We start from the raw sequence: 20,698 nt of genomic DNA, 5'->3' as shown, positions 1-20,698 counted from the left end.
AACATAAATAGAATCAGAGAAGAAGACCATCAATGCTCGTATTCATAATGAAAATATTGTTCTAAAAACAAGAGAAATGTCTGACAGCATTGGAACATCACATAGTTATGGTACAGTGACACTACTGATACCAAATTAAAAAAAAATTCTGCTAGAAAGGGCTGAAATCACCCTTCCCTCCCCCTCCAAAAACAAAACAAACAAACCAAAACAAAACAAAAATACCTAACACCTCCATTTTATTTCAAATTACAGTATATGACATTGGGCAAACCTCGGCATACACTCTTCTTGAAAATACATACAATATCCGAGTTTAATATTCTGTTACCTGAACTTTCCTCATAGTAATGTTTGTTTTCATGACACAAGAAAATGATATGGCATCAAGACAGCACAACAGACAAGAACTGGAGTCGAGTCCTGCACACCACTGCTTTATCACTAACATGTTTGTGCCTGGTGTGCCATTTGCCAAATTCAGTGCATTGTTCACATCAATGTTCTATTTGTCGGTAATATAACAGCATGTGATGGTCTTTAGCCCTCTTGGATACGGTGAAACTTTTCTAAAAAATCATCCTCATTACACACAAGGCTGGAGATGAATAAGTTGCACCAACAAATTTGTAGAAACGACCACTAATGTACTACCATAACCCTGTACAACCATCAATCATCACCTAACACACGAGATGTATGCGGTATTTGCAGCAGAATGCACATCTAGGTCGCTTGAGACATATGACATATGTATCATATTTGAATGCGATCATAGTAAGCAAGCAATCTCTAAATGTCATGTGTCTCATGTTCTACTGCATTTCATTTCCAGCCAGCCACTGCTGCATACTTACAGTGTACCGAAGTTGTAGATGAAAGTTTTGCATGCAAAATTTCAACTAGGATCTCTTAAGGTCACATACACAGACTTTTGTAAACTGGAAGAACTACTGGGTATCCAAAGCAGAAATAAGTCAATGCTTCTTATATATACTCTTCACAAATGTACACATGTTATACATGTACACTTCTCAGAGGTATTTAGGCAATATCAGCACCATTTCAAGAACACTGTCAAAAGTTTCATGCTACTCTCTGCTCAGAATTAACTCATTGCACTCAACTACATGTAGGCCTACTCTTACTATCAACTGGTGATACTGGCTACAGTTTGTACTATTTTCTTCACATCATCTCTTTGGTTTTAGGTGGTGAAGAAAAGTACACCATTTGTGCAATATCTACTCATGCCAGTTGACACTGTTGATGCATTTCATTATACAACTGTACCAATCTGTCCAAAAGCAGTGTGAACAGCAATAAAAAGACTGGCATCAATCTGCTAATCACCCTTTTATGATTTTTCTAAAACTGAATCATGACACAAGGAGCCTGATACAATTAAAAAAATATCACACACACACACACACACACACACACACACACACACACACACCAAACAAACAACTGAATTTTAAGCACACTTGTGGCACAGAAAGCGGAATACACCGCTAGTTGTGAAGGTTCTCAAAAGCATAAAAATATTCCGCGTTCACAAACCGACAGTCACCTGAAATTCTACTGTCTTAACCCTTTCTGTGCCACAGACTTTTGGACGGTGTGTACAATGCTATAGGGCTTTCTGTGTCGATTGACACTCAAAGTACACAAAAGGTTTAAATAACACACATATAAATACATTAAAAGCATGCTCCAACACCACGTACTACTGTAAAAGCTGTCATTTTCACAAGGGTTTAATTTTCGCAAATTTTGCGAATCATAGTTGGATCACGTATTTAACAACCCACGAATATGTCTCAATGCACTTGGGTAATAGTGCATTTACGTTAGCATCGGCGTTAATTCGTGACAACAACATCTTGTGAAAATGTCTATGACCTCCTCATTCGCGAAAATAACAACGTATACAGTATGATGTACCCATATGTGTGTTGATAATCTTAAAATAGTTTTTGTTAAGTTTTGAACTGCAAAGAGATTTCACTGCTTCTCTACACCTCACTGATCAAAATCATGAATGCGCATGATGACACCTCCCATTTATCATTTGATGTCTATTGGCATTAAGAAATGTTATTTTGGAAACATCATGTGCATTCATTCAGTTGAAATTTGTATAAATCATGGATTGAATTTAAAAGACCTTTGTAAATTCAGGCCATAAAATCTGACCTGTGAATACATACCATGTACATGTATACTGATGTGTGAAAGACATAAAATTCAGAGATTCATTTTCCTCACAGCAATGCCCAACCTAAAAGCAGTTTGAAATAAAATTCAAACATGCTGTCACACTTCTTAAGAAGAAGAAGGAAAAAAAAATAGCGGAAGCTTTTTGGGGGGCATTGGCAGACAGACAACAAAGTTGCAATACCTTTCATCTATTACCGGTAAGTGTAACTGTAACGACAATTACAAACTTCGTAAATCAATGCACATGTCACTTGTTGCTCTTGATGAATCTTTTAACATCAACATCACCGACTAAACCTGCATGATGTGAGAAAATGGCAAATACATTGTACTGAAGCTGCTGTTGATTTTGAAAACCAATATCCCTCCCCCCCCCCCCAAAAAAAAAAAAAGTCCCACACCAAAAAAAAAAAATAACAACAACAAACCCAGCATCTGCATAAAAACAAGCCTTTATATCATCGGACAAAATATGTAAATATGAATACCAACCATCACATCCTTTCATTCAGGCTATATTAATGGAATAGTGCACAGACTGGTTATATCAGCTGTATAAAATGTAGTAATAAAGTCATGAATACAATCAGAAATATTACATCAGTACTTAAGTAATGTGGTCAACCTTGTATCACCAATAGCACAGGTATGAGAATTCTTGCCTTTGAAGACCTTTATATTATGATTTAGGAAATATTTTTCATGATACATTAGAAAATAGTAGAGTTTTTTCAGTTAGTTGAACCTTAATACATTAGTAATGTTGACAGTGGGTCTTAAGTTCACCGAAGTCTGACTGTAATAGTAAGATTTATTTTGTTCGTTTTTTCTTTAGTACACACACACAGGTCTGTCAGCCTCTTGCAGACTGAAATCATATCATAATCAATGTACAGTACCCGTAAAAAAACATATGCTGAAGGCACAAATCATATTTTTGTAAAAGAAAAAAAAAGGAAAGAAAAATTGCACATCATTGCAAGCTAGAATCAAAATTAGGGGGGGGGGGGGAGGGAAAATAGTTTAAAGACCCAGTGACATGAGGAGAGGAAGGTGGCCAGATTGAATCAAACCGGGGTACATTCGAAAACCACGACTAACACAGCCTGCTGCAATAAATTACACATCAATAAATACTGTCAAACAAGATATTTTCTCAGCATGAAATTTTTGTAAATTGGAGCCAACAGCCTTTTTCACAGCACGCAAGTTTTGCGAATTGCTGCTGGCATTCGTAGCATAGAGTGTATACAAGAACTTTCTTGTGCATTTTAACCCATTAGTAACTGAACCGCCCGAAACCGCCCATCCCCTTTTTTAGATATATGCTTCACTATTTTTATTCTTTTCAAACAGAATATATATTAATGTAATTTGAAAGAGGTCAGAGGTCAACAAAAATATGTCAGAATTATATCTGTGAAACACAAGTCTCTTGGTAAAGTCATAATAGGCTTTCAAATCAACATCACTTAAACAAGGCTCCACATTAACTTTTTTTTTAGTGGCCCGATGGGGCCACCAAAATCATCAATTTCAAATTTTTGGTGGCCCAAGAGAAAAATTTGGTGGCCACCCCCCCCCCCCCCAAAAAAAAAAAAAAACCCTCAATAAACAAGAGACCCGCGGGTCTAGCGCTCACCTGAGTATCGCAAGTTCACCTTTCACGCAGTCACTAATCTAAAAAATGTCGCTACAGCGACTGGTTATACCCCCGCCAAACAACATTTCATAAGCTTTGGTCAAAACAACATTTGATAAACTTTGGTCAAAAAACTGAGGAAGTAGTTAAATCCGCAAGATCTTTCCTTGATCTTCTGCCATTAATATGCCGTTACCATGGCAACGTACTTTCGGGTACTGTCGAAAAATGCATCTTGCACATCTACAACCAAAGGCACACATCTGTACCAAGTTTCATGGAAATTGGGCAAAAACTGAGGAAGTAGTTTGCAACACAAAATTTTCCATCATTTTGGCTCATAATATGTGAGCTGTTACCATGGCAACATACTTTTTGTCACTGTCAAGAAATGTGTCATGCTGACCTATATCCTAAGACAAACATTCAATATGAATTCCATGAGAATTGGAAGAACACTGATGAAGCAGTTTTGCCATGAAGCATTTTGCCCTATATTTTACCAATAACATGCCGTTACCATGGCAACGCACTTTTTGCCACTGCGGAAATATGTGTCTTGCACATTAACATATTCAGATAAACATCTGTACCTAATTTCATAAAAATTGATCAAAAACTGCGGGAGGAGTTCGCGACGCAAGATTTGTACCCATTTTTGCCCATAATATGCCGTTACCATGGCAACATACTTTTGGGTACTGTCAAAAAATACGTCTTGCACATCTACAACCCAAGGCACACATCTGTGCCAAGTTTTATGGGAATCGGCTGAAAACTGAGGAAGTAGTTCGCGACGCAAGATTTGTACCCATTTTTGCCCATAATATGCCGTTACCATGGCAACGTACTTTTGGGTACTGTCAAAAAATACGTCTTGCACATCTACAACCCAAGGCACACATCTGTGCCAAGTTTTATGGGAATCGGTTGAAAACTGAGGAAGTAGTTCGCGACGCAAGATTTGCAACGGACTGACCGCCCGACCGACCGACCGCCCGACCGACCGTCCGCTGATTCCCATATACCCCCTTCAAACTTCGTTTGGCGGGGGTATAATTATTCACAGCTCTACCAAAATTTGACCAGGCATTCTCAAGTAGAAGATGAAACTGTACAATAAGGGCCCAAATTTTTTAAGATTCCTTAATTTTTTTTTTTTTTTGGGGGGGGGGGGGGGGGATTGGGGCCCCCTGGGGCCCTCTGGGTGGGGCATGGTGCCCATTTTTATAAATTGAGATCCTGACCCCCTAGGGATGCTACCTGCCAAGTTTGATGAAAATACATCATGAGGTTTTCAGGAAGAAGATGAAAATGTACAATTCAGGTCCCCATTTGGACCTTCCCAACCAACCCCCCCCCCCCCCTGCCCCCAAGAGGGGCACCCCTTGATCTCCCTCCTATGAACAAACTTGAAAATACAGTCATTAATGTACTCACTCATAGTATTATCTTACCTCTATAACTTCTGATTCTAGAGAAGATTTTTAAAGATTCCTTCATTTTGGGGGTTTGGGGCCCCCCTGGGGGCCCCCTGGGTGGGGAATGGTGCCCATTTTAAGAAATTGAAATCCTAACTCCCTAGGGATGCTACCTGCCAAGTTTGGTGAAAATGGGTCATGGGGTTCTCAAGAAGAAGATAAAAATGTACAATTTAGGCCCCATTAGGACCCCTCCTCACCCCCCTCCCCTGGGTCCCAAGGGGGGCACACCTGATTCTGCCATGAACAAACTTGAAACTACAGTCATCAATGTACAAACTCATAGTATTAACTTCGCTCTATCACTTCTGGTTCTGGAGAAGAAGATTTTTACAGATTCCTTAAGTTTGGGGCGTTTGGGCCCCCTGGGGGCCCCCTGGGTGGGGCATGGTGCCCATTTTAACAAATTGAGTTCCTAACCCCCTAGGGATGCTACCTGCCAAGTTTGGTGAAAATGGGTAATGGGGTTCTCAAGAAGAAGATGAAAATGTACAATTTAGGCCCCATTAGAACCCCTCCCCACCCCCCTCCCCTGGGTCCCAAGGGGGGCACCCCTAATTTTGCCATGAACAAACTTGAAACTACAGTCATCAATGTACTAACTCATAGTATTAACTTAGCTCTATCACTTCTGGTTCTGCAAAAAGTTGCGAATCTATTGACATACTTTAAAAAAAAATTTGGTGGCCCCAGGGTTGCCCTTTTTAAAAATTTGGTGGCCCGACTTTCATTTTTGGTGGCCCTGAGTCACCGTTAGTGTTGAGCCCTGACTTATAACAGACAAAAATAAACATGCAGTGATTTTTTTTTTCCATAATTAACAAAGTTCTCGAAATGAGAGCAATATTGCTGTACCTTTCAGGGAACAACAAGCCATTATGTACGGAAGCTTCAGTTGCTAAAGGGTTAATTTTGTGAATCTTGGCTCTCGCGAAATTCACAAAAGTAAAACGCACATAATATGTACTTACATAGAGTTCAGTGACAAAACTGTATACAATTTGTTTCATGTATTCTCCAATATATTCATACTGGGCCAGCCATTCCCACTGCACAAGTCCCCTGCTACTGGATCTTCTTGTTTCAGATAGAGAAAACAATACTACATGTTGTAAAAACATACTACACATAGAGGGAAGCTCTGTTTGATTGCTCACAGAGAGGCTTAACACAAAACATTTTTTACAAAGAAAAGGTACAGACATCTGATCTTGACTTTCAGAATGCATGGCTGGGGACAGCACACATCTTTGCTATATAATATCTAAAACACAGTCATAAAATACATTATTTCTTCAGCCAATGAGTAAAGCTAAATTCCACTTCTTGCAAGAAGCAATAAAAAAATGAGTTGACATCACCATCACATGGTCTTGACACTTATTCCATGGTAGATTCCAGTCAAGTTGAACTCTGACTCAGCGTGATTTAGACAGCCTTCTGTGTTCACACCATCTTGACACATATCCATACATGGAGACGATCACACATTTGCCCATGGATGTACGAAATATTGCTATTATGCAATCATTGATCATAACATTCTCATGTCGAAAGAAGAGTAGATTGCAGGGCAATCATACTTCAATTCCCTATAATGCTCATTGCTTGTTATGCAGTCATATGAGTCAAATACAAAAGCATGTTATTTTCACAGTCCAATTTTTCAAATCATTTGCTCATGTTTGCAGACATTTAGAACAATCCGATGCTTACAGAATTCTGGGTAACTCTGTGAGTGACATCACTGATGTTTAAACAAAATGAATTGGATGAATCTCTCTGCTCAGCATGACACTAAGTCTTTGAGCTGGAGGTTGATGAGGGCAAAAAGAAATGATAAAGATATGCATAAAGACCAAACAAAAATATACAAAATTAACTCTTAAGAGGAAACTCTGCACATCAGCACAAGAGAATATCTTTTCAAAATTTTCTTCATGTTAACAGCCCACTTGTACACAAGCATACCCGTGCAAATATACTTCAGAGGAGCAAATACACTGCATGTATTTCATAACAACTCACAGCTCCCCCATCTGGATTTATACAGCAACATTTGCCTGATTTGTCAGCAAGTCAAATTTCAAGAAAGAATGACTTTATGAGAGGAGCTGACAAAAAAAAAAAAAAATAAAATCCACATGAGTGCTGTTTAACCTCAAGAAATGTTTTAAGCAAAAAAAGAAAAGAAAAAAGATGTCATGAAGATTCTTTTCTGAAAAACTGTAGCATACTTTAGGATATCTCATCACACCATGCAAACAAGGTGAAGAAACATTCAACAGCATACAGTGAGCTCTTGAATAAATTAGATAAAACAATCAACTATCTAACTAACTTACTTGTCAATATCATTTCAGATAACTGAGTTTCTATTCCACTTTGCAGCCATATAAAAATTCTCCTGGCTAACTACCGGAGAGGGTGAAGCCGTGACCGGGCGCGACCTTCTTCTGCCTCTGACGAGAGATGAATTCTTCGATGAAAGCTCCAACCTGGTGCAGGCCGTGTTGCATTGCAAGCTGCAGGGCGGTGAAGCCCTGGGCGTTGGGTTTGTTGGCAGGGATTCCCCCCGATTCCAGGAGGAACTGGACCGAGTCCAGCTGATTATTCATTGCGGCCTGTAAGGTAGATAAAAAGAAGAGAAAGAGAGGTTATGTTTAAATCTCTTTTTACATCCTGTGTCTACATCACATGTGGATCAAATGGCAAAGCTCATAAAAATGTATTTTTTTCTCTAGAGGATATCCCTTTTGCAGTTACTGCTGGTATTCTTCTTTTTTATTATTATTATTGTGCCAATGTTTATCCAGTCAGGGAAAAAAAATACAGTATAAGGTCTCATTATCGTGAATGATAAAAATTAGAAAACACTGTAAGATAGTACAAATTGCAGACAAAGGATACAATTACTTGACAACACACAGAGCATGCGCAATCTATCACATCTGACCAAAATGCTTTAATAATACAACATGTACCCTGACAAAATGCCACAGACTGACACTAGAAATGCATATTTACACCCTGACATCATGAAATATCAAGGAAAATTTATGAAGTTTGTATGTTAAATCCTTTGACATACACAGAAACAAAAGACCCATGGAAAACATGGTGACAGCAGCATATTGCCCCCTCTTAAAACAGCAACAAACAAACAAGAATACCAGAGATTAGTGGGTGCTCATAATATTTCATGCAGGAGGACACTGTCCATGTATGAACTTACCACATGTAGAGCTGTGTTGCCACTGTAGTCTGTGCAAGACATATCAACCCCAGCTAGAGTGAACGCCTTCAGCCCATCAGTAGCATCCATGGCTGCAGCACTGCAAAAAAATGGATGATAAACAAGAGAGAAACAACATATTTTTATCTCTCTGTCATCATCAAGCATGGAGTGACGCAAAACAAATGTGAGCTGACTAGATTCCTAAGCACTGCATTAGTGTTTAATACATATTGTGAAATCAGAAATTTCCCACGCATTTAATTTCGTGAATTTCAAAGAGCCAAGATTCATGAAATTAAATGCATGCAAAGGTTTTTTTGTCTCCACTTCATGCACTGAATGCCCGTGGCAACTTGCGAAAATTTTGTGCTGTTAAAAAGACCACAAGATCCAATTCACAACAATGTCTGGCTATACAGTACACACACACACACACACATACACACACACACTCACACACACGCACACAGACACACACACACATGTTGTAATGATCATGATATTTATGCAAATGTAAGTTTACCTGCAGAGCAGCACACCGAGATCATGGAGACTTTCATGAATAAGGTGACCTCCGGCTTGTTTCATCAGTTCTATGATCTCAAATCTCCTGCGTGGTCAAGGAACAATGAAAAGAAACAAACAGCAATAGCATTATATCAACATCACAACTGAGGTATTAAACACCAAGGGCATTGCTAAATGCATAATTACCACAATGGAATATACATGATAAATGAGGCAGAATCTATACAAAAGTGAATTTGAAAAGTTGCAGGATAATATAAGTAAAGAAAATGTGCAGAGGATTACCATGATGGAATATGCATGATTTACAAGACAAAAAGCAAATTTGGAAAGTTGCAAAGATAAAAAGTAAATAGATTGCAGACGATTCATTAACTTAATTAGAGTATTAATAAAAAAATAAGAAAATAGAAGAGCAAATAACGAAGCGTAAACATAACAGAACTAATATTATAGATGTACACTGTTGTGGAATGACCCATTGATGGAAACTACAGAGGCCAGTGAATGGAAGCAAGTATTTGTAACACTTACTTGTTCCTGATGCTGTCCATAAAGGGAGTGTTCCCAAAACGATCCCTTGCGTAGATTGGGCAGCCATGCTCAAGAAGGTAACGGACAATGTCTGTGTGCCCTTCACTGGCAGCTAAGTGCAGCGCTGTGCGGCCGTCGTAATCGGCTCCTGCAAGATCAGCACCCTGAAGATGGGATTAATACAAATATCGGTTTTGAGGTCGATATATTCTGCATGATTACTTCTTCAAATCAAATCTTGTCAGTTACAGTTGGTAATCATTTTGTTTCTTTTTAAAGAGCTTCCTTTGACCTCGGTTCATACACTCGACTGCATGCTCTTCCTGCCTGCTGCGTAGTCATTTTTCTGAACCCTTTCAGTGTTTACAGTCACATATGATTTGGTGCATGCTATAACACTTCTCGTCACATTTTGCCAATCATGTGATTAATGCACAGGTTAATGAATTCATGCTGATATACCAACTTCAGTGAAATAATGTTCAATAGCTCTGGGATTATTGTATTAACAGTAAAGGGTCAGACTTTGATATTCAGACCTGACATTTTCATTATTACTTAACTTCCCTGACATCTGATTATCAGGTAGTGAATCTTCTTGTCCTATATAAGCCAGGTACTACATTCTGTGATATGACAGTAATTGACTTATTAGTTAAAAAAAACAAATAAGGGTATGAACTTGACCATTCATATAGACTTCACATACAAAATTCGGGTTCAACCCTTCATGAAATTACATACAAACATTGTTGGTAATTCATCACCTGTCAAATATAAGAACTGCACTTTGAATTTAACCACATCTATTGAAATAGCCACGAAATAAAAAATCAGTTAATGCAGATTTATATATTTGCTGCCCACTGTGAAAAAAAAACCCATTAAAAACTGTGAAACAAATTACCTAGAAAATGAAAATACAGTTGGATAATTGGACACATAATCTCCATGATTTAGGAAGTGAATATTAGGTCTCCAAAGAAAAGAGAATTTCTTTTGTAATGCCATTGCCATCAAATATTTTATCTTCAATGTCAATAGCAGCTCACTGAAAAAAAAAGACAAAAAGAAAACTAGAAATGTCGCTATGGCGACTGGTATGCCTCCGCCATAATGCACGGTTCTCCGAATAGGTCTATAGCACAATGCCTTGACAATGTGTGATGACAGTTTCACATAACTGGCAAAATATCAAAATGACAGGTTTGTCACACATGCGTTGAATGTTCGCTTTCCTTGAACTAGGTTTATTTGGATGAATGGCTATACTGTCTAATAAGAGTGCAGGTATTTGGGGATTTGTACCCAACTTTTGACCCTTTTATAAGTTTAAAGAAGAAGTGAAATTTAACACTTTCACTTGACCTTTGACCTTTTGGCCTCTGACTTTTGACAAGAAACTTCCCAGAGAATCTGTATTAGGTAATAAATGCATACACTAAGTTTCAAGAAAAAAATCCTGCTGGCATTGCATAGATAAGAGGGAAATAACGGCATTTTGATGAGTGGACCTCGACCTTTGACCCCCTGACCTTTGACCCATGACCCCTAAATTGATCACTGCCAGTCAGTACATGCATATATACTAAGTTCCATGAAGATACCTTGAACTATCTGTGAGATATGGAGAAAAAAGTGAAATTTTAACATTTTCACTTGACCTTTGACCCTTGACCTTTGACCTCATGACCCAAAACTCTCTCTGGGGAATCTTTGTTTGGTAGTTCATGTATACACCAAGTTTCAAGAAAATACCTCCTGGCATTGCACAGATATAGGGGAAATAGTATAATTCTGAGCATTTGACCTTGACCTTTTGACCTTTGACCTTGAGCATGTGCACCCAAAAGTTGATAGGCACAACTTCGCCCACTCATACATATACATGCCAAGTTTCATAAGGATACCTCAAACAGTTTTTTAGATACGCTGTCCACAAAATTGATTACGGACGGACGGACGGACGGAAGGACGGACAACCCGAAAACATAATGCCTCCGGCGACACTTCGTGGCGGAGGCATAACAAAGTAAATGATGGCACTCGAGAAGTTAAAGAATTTAACACTTACAGATTTTTGCATGTACTTGATGGATTGCAAGTCACCATTTCTTGCAGCTGCACATAACAGAGGAGGAAAGAGGGAAGCTCTGACTGCTTCAACTTCCTGAAAGAAAAATGGAAATGAAAGCAAAAATAAATGCTCTCATTCATCAGCGTACACATAGCAAATTTTCACACATTTTGCGAGCCAACTAATAATCTGAAAACTGAGGGCATGTGAAACTCCAAATATCACTCACAGTAATTAATACTCTCCCCCCCCCCCCCCCACATACACACACACTTCCGTACTAAACTGTAGAGAGAGTAAGAAACAGTGCTGCTACTGTGAGAACATACTTTCCGCTGCTCGTGAATTATATCATGTCTTGCACAACTTTACCTCACAATCACAGTGTGTGCCCAAAATTATTCTGAAACATGTACAAGCTGGACAGGAATCTCAATCTACAAGGCTTTTGCCTGATTATGGGGCTATAATGCACTGTTATCACGGCAATACACTTTCTACTACTCCTGAAAATTTAATCTGCACACCTCTGCTTCAAGTTCAACAAGTGGACCAAATTTGATTTGCCCTACATATGTATTTTAATAGAATTTGAAGTAGTGCCATCTGCAAGGATTTTGTCTGATTTTGGGACCATACTGCACTGGGCAAGGGTATAAATATTGCCACTATTAATGCAAATGCCCTATATACTGTCTCCAAGGTGGAAAATCAATAGATTTCTTCTAAAAATTGATACCATTTTGCTCATTCTGTTACAGTGTTTGTTGATCATGAATTCAGTCACTATCAAAACAAAATGTCCTTCAAGTCTCAATTCCCCCTGCCACTCACCCATCTACTGACACAGAACCTCCAAGCCTCTATCATACCTTGCCACTGATATATTGACTCAGAACCCCCACAGCCTACACAATACCTTGTGGCCTGCCGATTGACACATACAACTGTCACCCTGAGGCATACACAAAGAGGCTATATACGGGTATGCACTGTCTAAAGAGGGCGAATTCTGTAAATGTCTGTGATTACAGAAGTAGGGTTGGAGTGCCCTACTAAGTAATGTCAGTCTTCATTCTGCAAGCATGTGCTCTGCAAGTTCAAGGAATATTTACAGGGCGAATTTAAACTTTTACATTTGTACATGCGAGTCTGCACTCCATGATTTGGCTGCTCCTTGGCTCCTCATATGCTAGCAAGGAGCACTGTCTGCCGTGAGGGGTAAGCCTAATGCATTATGTTGCTCCATGCGCTCACAGAACAATTGTGCAGGGTGTATGACGAGTCATCATTCTAGTACCTACTCATATACTGTGGTGTATAAAACCTCTCTAGGCATGCATACGTCATACCTTGCTGCTCCCAATCTTCAGTGTGTCCACCACAGCCTTGATGAATTCACTGTTATCCAGGGTAAAGGATCGGCCGCTGTCAAAGGTCACTGAGATCTCTCCCCTCAGGTTGTGCTTCAGCTGCTGTCTCTTTTGTTCCAGCGAGAGGCCCTCCTGTCCCAGGACGTAACTCAGCTTACTGAGGGCAGCCTCTGGTGTGATGTCTGACCCAGGGATGACCCCAGCATCCAGCAGGACCTAAAACCCACAAAGATACCAATGGCAGGATAGAAAAATTTGTAACTAAAGTATGATTGTTGTTGTTCTTCACATTTAATCAACTGGGCAGGAAGATTATTTTCTTTTTTTTAAATGACCCTAATCCTGAAACATTTCTATTTCTCAACCTGGCAAATTCTCAGTGTCACCATGTCTACTGCCCACACCCACATTACCACACTTCACATACCATATTATTGAACCCTTGCTAATTAGTATCTATTGACCCATGAAGAAAGGGTTTGAAAATTTCTGCTGTGTTGATTTCAAAGAGAACCCTCTTCTCACTGTACCCCTTTCTGATATTGTACACTATAATGCAGATTCTTGGTTATGTGTGGAAAATGCATTTCAGAGAGCTGAATGGGTATTGCTATTTATTTTCACATCTATTTTACTCGGGAAGGATTAAAATCCAAGCACTGTATTAAATAAAGAAAGTAGTAATTGAAATATTCAAACTACTGATATGCAGCTGACCACCAGACAAATATGGTGCCTTTACCATTGGGCATGTGTTTGAGCACAGCAGAAAGATGCCAACTGCACATGAGAAACCATTACACGTAATTGTCATGAAGTTATTCTGTTCCTGAGCTAATAGTCTGACACTACAGCAGTCTGAGGCTACACCAGGCTGAGATTACACCTGTCTGAAAATGCACAACCTTGAGACGCTACCAGTCTGAGACTATACTATTGTGAGAATACACCAGTGTAGTGAAATATAATATATGTATCCCCACGCGCGGGTGCGCGTACATGCCCGTATATTAGTAGACGATACCGGCAAGAGTTTCTTTTCAGTCTCTCTCTATATATATTCGTTTTATAAAGTTTATGCGTTTTTGTATGTACCGGTTATGACTAGTGTGAATATTTTAGGATTTCTTAGGTCCCTGAGCACTTAATATTATTGTTGGGGAAGATTTTTCCGTAGAAATATAGCGGATTTAAACAATTTATGGGATATCGGGGTATTTGAGTGGGACATTAAGGCATAGAATCAGTTCCCGCGCAGGCTATTTATAAGCAAAGTAGGAGTTTTTGACCCCATTTCATAAAAGATGTTAGGATGGCAACTCTTGCTGGAATGACAATTTCCAATAGCAACAGCCAATCAGGAAGCTGGATTCTTGTCGTTACCATGACAATTGCCATTCCAGCAAGAGTTGCTATCATATCCAGTTTTTATGAAATGGGGCCCAGATTGAGACTACACAGCAATCAGGAACTGGATTCTTGTCTGACAATTGCCATTCCAGCAAGAGTTGCTATCATATCAGTCTTTATGAAATTCACCAGTTGAGACTACACTATCTGGAACTTCACTAGTCTGAAATTACACCAGTTTGAGAGCTTCACCAGTCTAGAATACAGTCTAGGATACACTATTCTGAAACTACACCAGTTTGAAACTAGTTGGTAAGTTCTGAAATTCACCAGCCTTACAATGCATAAGTGTGAGCCTATACCAGTTTGAAACTACAGTGGTCTGACACTACACCAGTCTGAGAATACACCAGCTTCAAGGTGTTAATACTACCCACCTTTCCTGTGTGGTAGGAGGGAGACACACTGCCACTGGCACACTGAGTGCAGTTCATGATGATCATACCCCTGGCTGCTGCAGCCTTGATTTCACTGATGAGGTCAAGGCGGTCATCTGGGCAGTTTCCTGCCCCGTACGTCTGAAGAACCGCACCTTCCATTGGGGGTTGGAGAAATGCTCTAACCTACACAAAAGGCACCGTAAGCAAACTGATGTAGATTATCATTCATCCAGTTAAAGTGTAACCTCAAAATTCTTAGAAATCAGTGATTTTATATGAAAAAAAAATAATATGAATAAGTGTTTCATGTGTATGATATTGAGAGTACAGCATGTACTTCTTTCACACTAATTTCTATGTCTTTCACTGTCTGCTTACCAACTCTTTCCACATAAAAAACACAAATGGATAAGCAAAAGCAATGCAATGCACGGATGTCAAAAGGGCACTTTTTTTTTTGTCTGCTGGACTGCAGGTGAAGTTCTAGAAATTGCAGACAAATTGGCAACATGTGGTTTACTTGTTGTGATTCAAATTGTGAAAGCAATATACATATATCACAGCAGTATTCCAGTGCATATGGAACTAACATCACTAATACTATTGTGTAATATTTAAAAAAAAAATGACTGCCTTATATTCCAGGAGGATTGTAACAATCTCTATCAGTGTAGCAAAAAAGCTGCTGAAAACTGCTTATCCAATAGTGGCGAGCCAATGGAGTAAAATGGAGTCAAATCTACAAATAACATGATTTGAAGTAAATATGCTTTCCTGACACAAGTAGGTCACATACGGAATACCAGTGGTTAAAGACTTAACACAAGATAATCTTTCACTAATCATTTATGAAGATGGGCTTACTGTTTCAGCCGTGATGCTGGGGAATATACGAAGCAATCCAACATTTCTGTTCATATTCGTGTTGATGCAGAATGACTCAATGGTGTTTGGACGAAAGATGTTGGCCCAGTTTACTAGAGAGAATGAGAGAGGGATCAAGGTGAGTTTTTTTGGGGGGGTACTTCTCATGAAATGTGTGGCATTTCAATAAAATATTATCAACAAAGTACAGCTTAAAAAAAAATCATTACATGTCTATGACTCACAGGTAACAAATTTCAGTGAACCTCTAAAATTATGTAGATGTACCAATAGGATCATGCTAGATCAGTCTTTTGGTCTAGTTGTAGATACAAACCAAGGAAACAATTGCAGATTTAATGCATCAATTCAGATATCTTCTTCTATTTTCCTTCTTTGTCTCCTTGCTTTTGTAACAGTATGGAACAGGAAGAAAAGCTAGGTTTACTCCTGCACTAGTACATTTCTTGGGACATCACAAGTTTGTCAGACTTACTTGCAATGCAAAAACAAGCAAGATACCCTGTGGGTTTGCTGGCTAACACTCGCCTGAGTATTGCAAGTTCACCTCTCATGCATCCTTGCTAACTATTAAGTAGGAAGAACAAGGCAAACTTGGGAGGCTCTGGGGGGCCTCTGACAGGGCATGGTGTCCATTTGTATAATTCTATCACACTGTCGATAACATCTTGCTGAGTTTGTAGAAAATTTGATATTGAAAAGTGGCCCCTAATTTGGTTCCAGCCCCAAGGGGAGCACCCCTGGATCTGCATGTTCGAAAAAAAGAAAAAAAGAGAAAGAAGAAATACACTCACTCGTGTACCAGCATATACCCTTAGCACTGACTCAATCATTTTTGGTTTGAGAGAAAGATTGCGTTATGTGTTTTTTGTTTTTGTTTTTGTTTTTTAAGATTCTCTAATGTTCAGGCCGGGGGGCACCTGAGTGTCATGCTATAAGAGAGCATGGCAACACGATATGTTGGTAAACATGAATCATGAAGCAACAAACACAATGTCACAAATGAAACTTACCACTGACGTCAACAGCCATAGATGCCAGTGGGGAACAATTGGGTGAGTCAAAGGCATTGAAACTGTCACTGGAGATTTTTACACACCTGTTCCCTCGATACAGCTTGTTATTGAAGAACAGAGACACCTGATGCAAAGTAAGGATTAATAGAGCAATGGTGAGATGAAATTACCACTATGTCCATTTCGTGAAGCCATTCAAGAACTATAAAATATCAATGGGAATTGTATTCAACACTGGATGAGAAGTGCTTCAGAACAGATCATAATCACAATTTGAAACTGACCTTTACCCTGAAATATTATTTCAGTGCACTTGTTTTCTCTTCCTTTTCACACGGTAAAAAAAAAATCATCACCGCTTGATACGACTTGGCAAACAACATAAATGCCAATCACATTTTCTCAGTACACATTGTGCTTGTGTGGTGTAACATTGCTGATGCAGTTCAACAAATCTACTGTAATTCAGAAAGTTAATTTTGAGACACGGAATAGACTCCTGCAGAAAATCTCAGTTAGAGGATATTATGCATTTTCAACAAAATGCTCTATAGACTGAGTATCACAATAAATTACATATGTATGGGTCCACCTGATCACACTCGTAGTCTCCTTTTACCTCTGGAATGACATAATGGCCAGCCATGAAGACAGCACCAAGGAAGTTGTCTCTCCCATCACTCCGCAGCTCAGACAGCGGCACCTGTGACCCGGTCAGGACTACCGGCTTGCCAAGATTCTCCAGCATGAAAGACAGTGCAGACGCAGTGTATGCCATGGTGTCGGTGCCATGAATAATCACAAAGCCGTCAAACTGCCGATAGCTTTCCTGAATGTCCTCTGCAATCTGCACCCAGTCGCCGACGTTTACGTTGCTAGAATCCTTGAGAGTCTCGTATTCCTTCAGGCAGTAGATGACGCGTCTGTCCTTGGAAGTTCTGTGACAATGATCATGAGATGTATTTAGTAAAGTATACTAAAACACCGTGCGCTGCTTTCAGGTTTGGCTGGGAAATATATGGTGAAGCAATATTCCCTATTCTCAATTTTCAAAATCAGATTTAGACGAATGTCGAATGGTTCAAGTTGAGAGTTACAGCTACAACAGCTAGGGTAAGCATGGTTGAAGATCGTTTTGAGCTGACAAAAAAAAACAACAAACATTATTCATGTTTTTGCAACAGCCTACAAGAAAAAAAGAAAAGAAATGAAGATAACATGTCATCTTTCCACAGCGTAAAAGACATCACAAAACACCAAAACAATCAATGAGGCCACTGGACAACAATGTTGCAATATCTTCTTTAATATTGCTGTGAGGTCAAAAGTCCCTTTTAGACCATAATTCACTTGAGGTAGACCAGTTTTATGGGTTTTGTTATGATTCAAAATACCAGCTAGCAAATGGATATTTACAGACTCAACCAGATGATTGAAGTTTATTACTTTTTCTTACTTTTGAACTTTTACTTATGCTATCTTAAGCTATTTTGGGAAAGTTTTTATTTCATAAAGTCCTTTGAATGTGCTTCTGACCTGCTTTAAAAGGATCTATTTAGAATACGAAACTTTGTGAAGAAAAAAACAACAACTGTGGTTTCATGAAGACAATGACACAGACCATTCACATGGCATCGGCAAGCAAAAGGTGAGATAAAGTTGAGTGCACACTACACGGGAGAGCTTTTGATGGCATCCCTCAACCGTTTAATGATTTGTTAAAAAGCCTGAAAGTGAAATCTTCCAATCGATGAACTTTATAGGCAAATTCAGGCCACATGGCCTTGCGACCTTCAAACACAATATTGCACACTATAAAATGCAGACAACTACACCACCATTCACTCCACAATGAGGAAAAAAAACTTACGGTAGAACGAATATGTTTTGTTCCGCTTTGTCCAGGCCAATGTCCTTAGCGTACTCCTTGTCATAGAGCATCGGCATGCTGCGTATCACATGAGCCATGTGGTCTTTCACTGGGGAATAAACTGTGCACAACCAAAAAAAATCTTCTTTTTTTTTTCTTATCTGAGAGAGCAACCTTTTTTTGGCCTGCTGTCAAAATTTGGCTGCTTAGACACAATGCCAAAATAGAGATGCAATGTATTAGTGTTGTTTTTTCGGGAACATTTTTTTTTTTTATTGGTAATGTACTTCTGCACAGCATGCCTTGGTAGTAACTCTAAACTTAAAATTCTCCTTTCTGCCTTTTGTATGAAACTGCACCTCCTAACTGCGATCTCTCTTATTTCAATCATTTTTCAAATGGGCATGCACGGCCCAATTTCAAGTCGTATATCTATCATTTTAAAACCTAGAGCTTGCTCATTTAACTGATTCAGAAAGGAGGAAATTCATTCTATTATTGTGGGTTCTGAGCTGGGAGCACACAATCACGCTCATTGTTTACAAAATCTGATGCCTTTCATAATTTACGCACTAGCTGGATTATTCAGTGTCACTTTGAAAAGCAGGGGTCACTGAACCAGTGGGCTGGAAGGTCAATTAAGGCTTCTTTGGCTCTTCAAATAAAAATGGAACAGAAAAATCTGAAAAATAAGAACAAAAATTGCAAATCACGTGACACTTGATAATTCTGCCCAGAGATTCTTCCCATAAGAGCAGGGATTGTATATTGACTTCTGATACCCTAACCACCCCCCCCCCCCCCCCCCCCCCCCCAAAAAAAAAGTTCCATTGCCCTTGCAAAGAACACATACAGAATGGCTGGTCAATTTTTGATTTTTTTTTTTTTTTTTTTTGCAGCTACTGAGCTATATATAAAAAATATAATCAACTATGTAGCACCTATCAAATAGATCCTTGTCATTTGATTGGCTCTTTGATATTTATCATTTGTCCTCTTTAACTATTACATTGCATCGTTCGTGTAACTGTGGCGCTTAGAGACTTGAATGTAATTTGCGCTCTATAAAAATGGTTCATTATTATTATTATTATTTACCATGAAATCTTGGATCCATGCGATTTGCTCCAATTGCGCACACGCCGAGAGCCCGCCAGAAAATTACAATGCGCTTGCATTTACAGTGTGCATGTGATCAGGCATATTGATGGACAGTGCAGTAGCGTACAGCGATCGGCATTCTCTGTCTTGATCTCATATCTTGCACCTTAGCTTACTCTCTTGTTTCTAAGTTCATAACATTAAGTGACAACTTTGACAAGGATCTATTTTTAGGTACCTAACAAATAATAAATGCTTTTTATTTGTGCAATGAACAGAATATTTCATCTGGTGAAAGATGAAATTATTGATCCATTCAACTCGGCTGCAATTTATAAATAGAGTCTAGATCATTTCATCTTTCACCGCCCCATGAAATATTCTGTCCATTCCACTCATAAACAGTCATTATTGGTATACTAACCGTCATTTTCCTTTTTCATCCCAATAGTTCCTCCTACATAAATTACAAGAACTCTGGACTCTGAAGAATCGTCAGGTTGGGTCAGATCCCTGGATCCTACACGCTTGAGACTTTTCAGCTGAGTTGCCAGTTCTGGTTTAAACTTGATGGTGAACCCTGATGATTTGGCATCGGGCGTTTGCGGTGTTGTTGTCATCATCTTGATGGCGGGTTGGTCATCTGCACTGCATAGAGGTCTAGAATGTAGGTGTTTGTTGCACGTACTGACATCAAATTGATGATGGCAAGGTGCGAGGATCTTAGGCAAAATTTCTGCTAGTGCTGCTGGTTGACTGAGCATCCGTCAAACTCAGGTCTCTCAATGCACTGCCTGCTTATCTCACCTCACTTTACTTTAGCCTTCCCTGCATGCAACTCTGCTGTACACGTAACGGTTAGTGCTACGTTACTGCACTGGCACTGACTAGTAGTAGTAACTGTAAGGAGTAAATTTATTTAGTGTATTTTACGTAGAAT

At 39.1% G+C, this 20,698-nt stretch overlaps 1 protein-coding gene across 1 annotated transcript; it reads right to left on the bottom strand.

Moving 5' to 3' along the window:
- Positions 1–7,757: 7,757 nt before the first annotated feature.
- LOC139744015 (L-asparaginase-like) lies at positions 7,758–20,381 on the bottom strand. The gene is made up of 12 exons (XM_071654480.1): positions 20,183–20,381; positions 18,658–18,778; positions 17,407–17,725; positions 16,785–16,911; positions 15,751–15,863; positions 14,884–15,069; positions 13,076–13,312; positions 11,721–11,816; positions 9,647–9,810; positions 9,108–9,194; positions 8,582–8,681; positions 7,758–7,970 (listed from the first exon to the last, which is right to left on the bottom strand). Exons 1-12 carry the CDS (start codon positions 20,379–20,381, stop codon positions 7,758–7,760), a joined length of 1,962 nt encoding a protein of 653 aa, XP_071510581.1.
- Positions 20,382–20,698: the final 317 nt, after the last annotated feature.

This window comes from Diadema antillarum, unplaced genomic scaffold, assembly GCF_040938485.1.
Source record: "Diadema antillarum isolate AM-2024a unplaced genomic scaffold, OU_Dant_1.0 seq00001129_RagTag, whole genome shotgun sequence".
Classification (NCBI taxonomy): Eukaryota; Metazoa; Echinodermata; class Echinoidea; order Diadematoida; family Diadematidae; genus Diadema; species Diadema antillarum.
Note: the sequence above shows the minus strand (reverse complement) of the source record. Positions and strands in the feature narration are given on the sequence as shown.

Bases quoted from the DNA above. Each gene is read 5' to 3' on its own strand.
- LOC139744015 (XM_071654480.1), bottom strand. From the start codon at position 20,381: ATGATGACAACAACACCGCAAACGCCCGATGCCAAATCATCAGGGTTC. The intron at 15,070-15,750 runs GTAAGCCCATCT...CCTTTTGTGTAG, and splicing joins CCAGCATCACGGCTGAAACA to GTTAGAGCATTTCTCCAACC. The intron at 9,195-9,646 runs GTAAGTGTTACA...TTGACCACGCAG, and splicing joins ATGGACAGCATCAGGAACAA to GAGATTTGAGATCATAGAAC.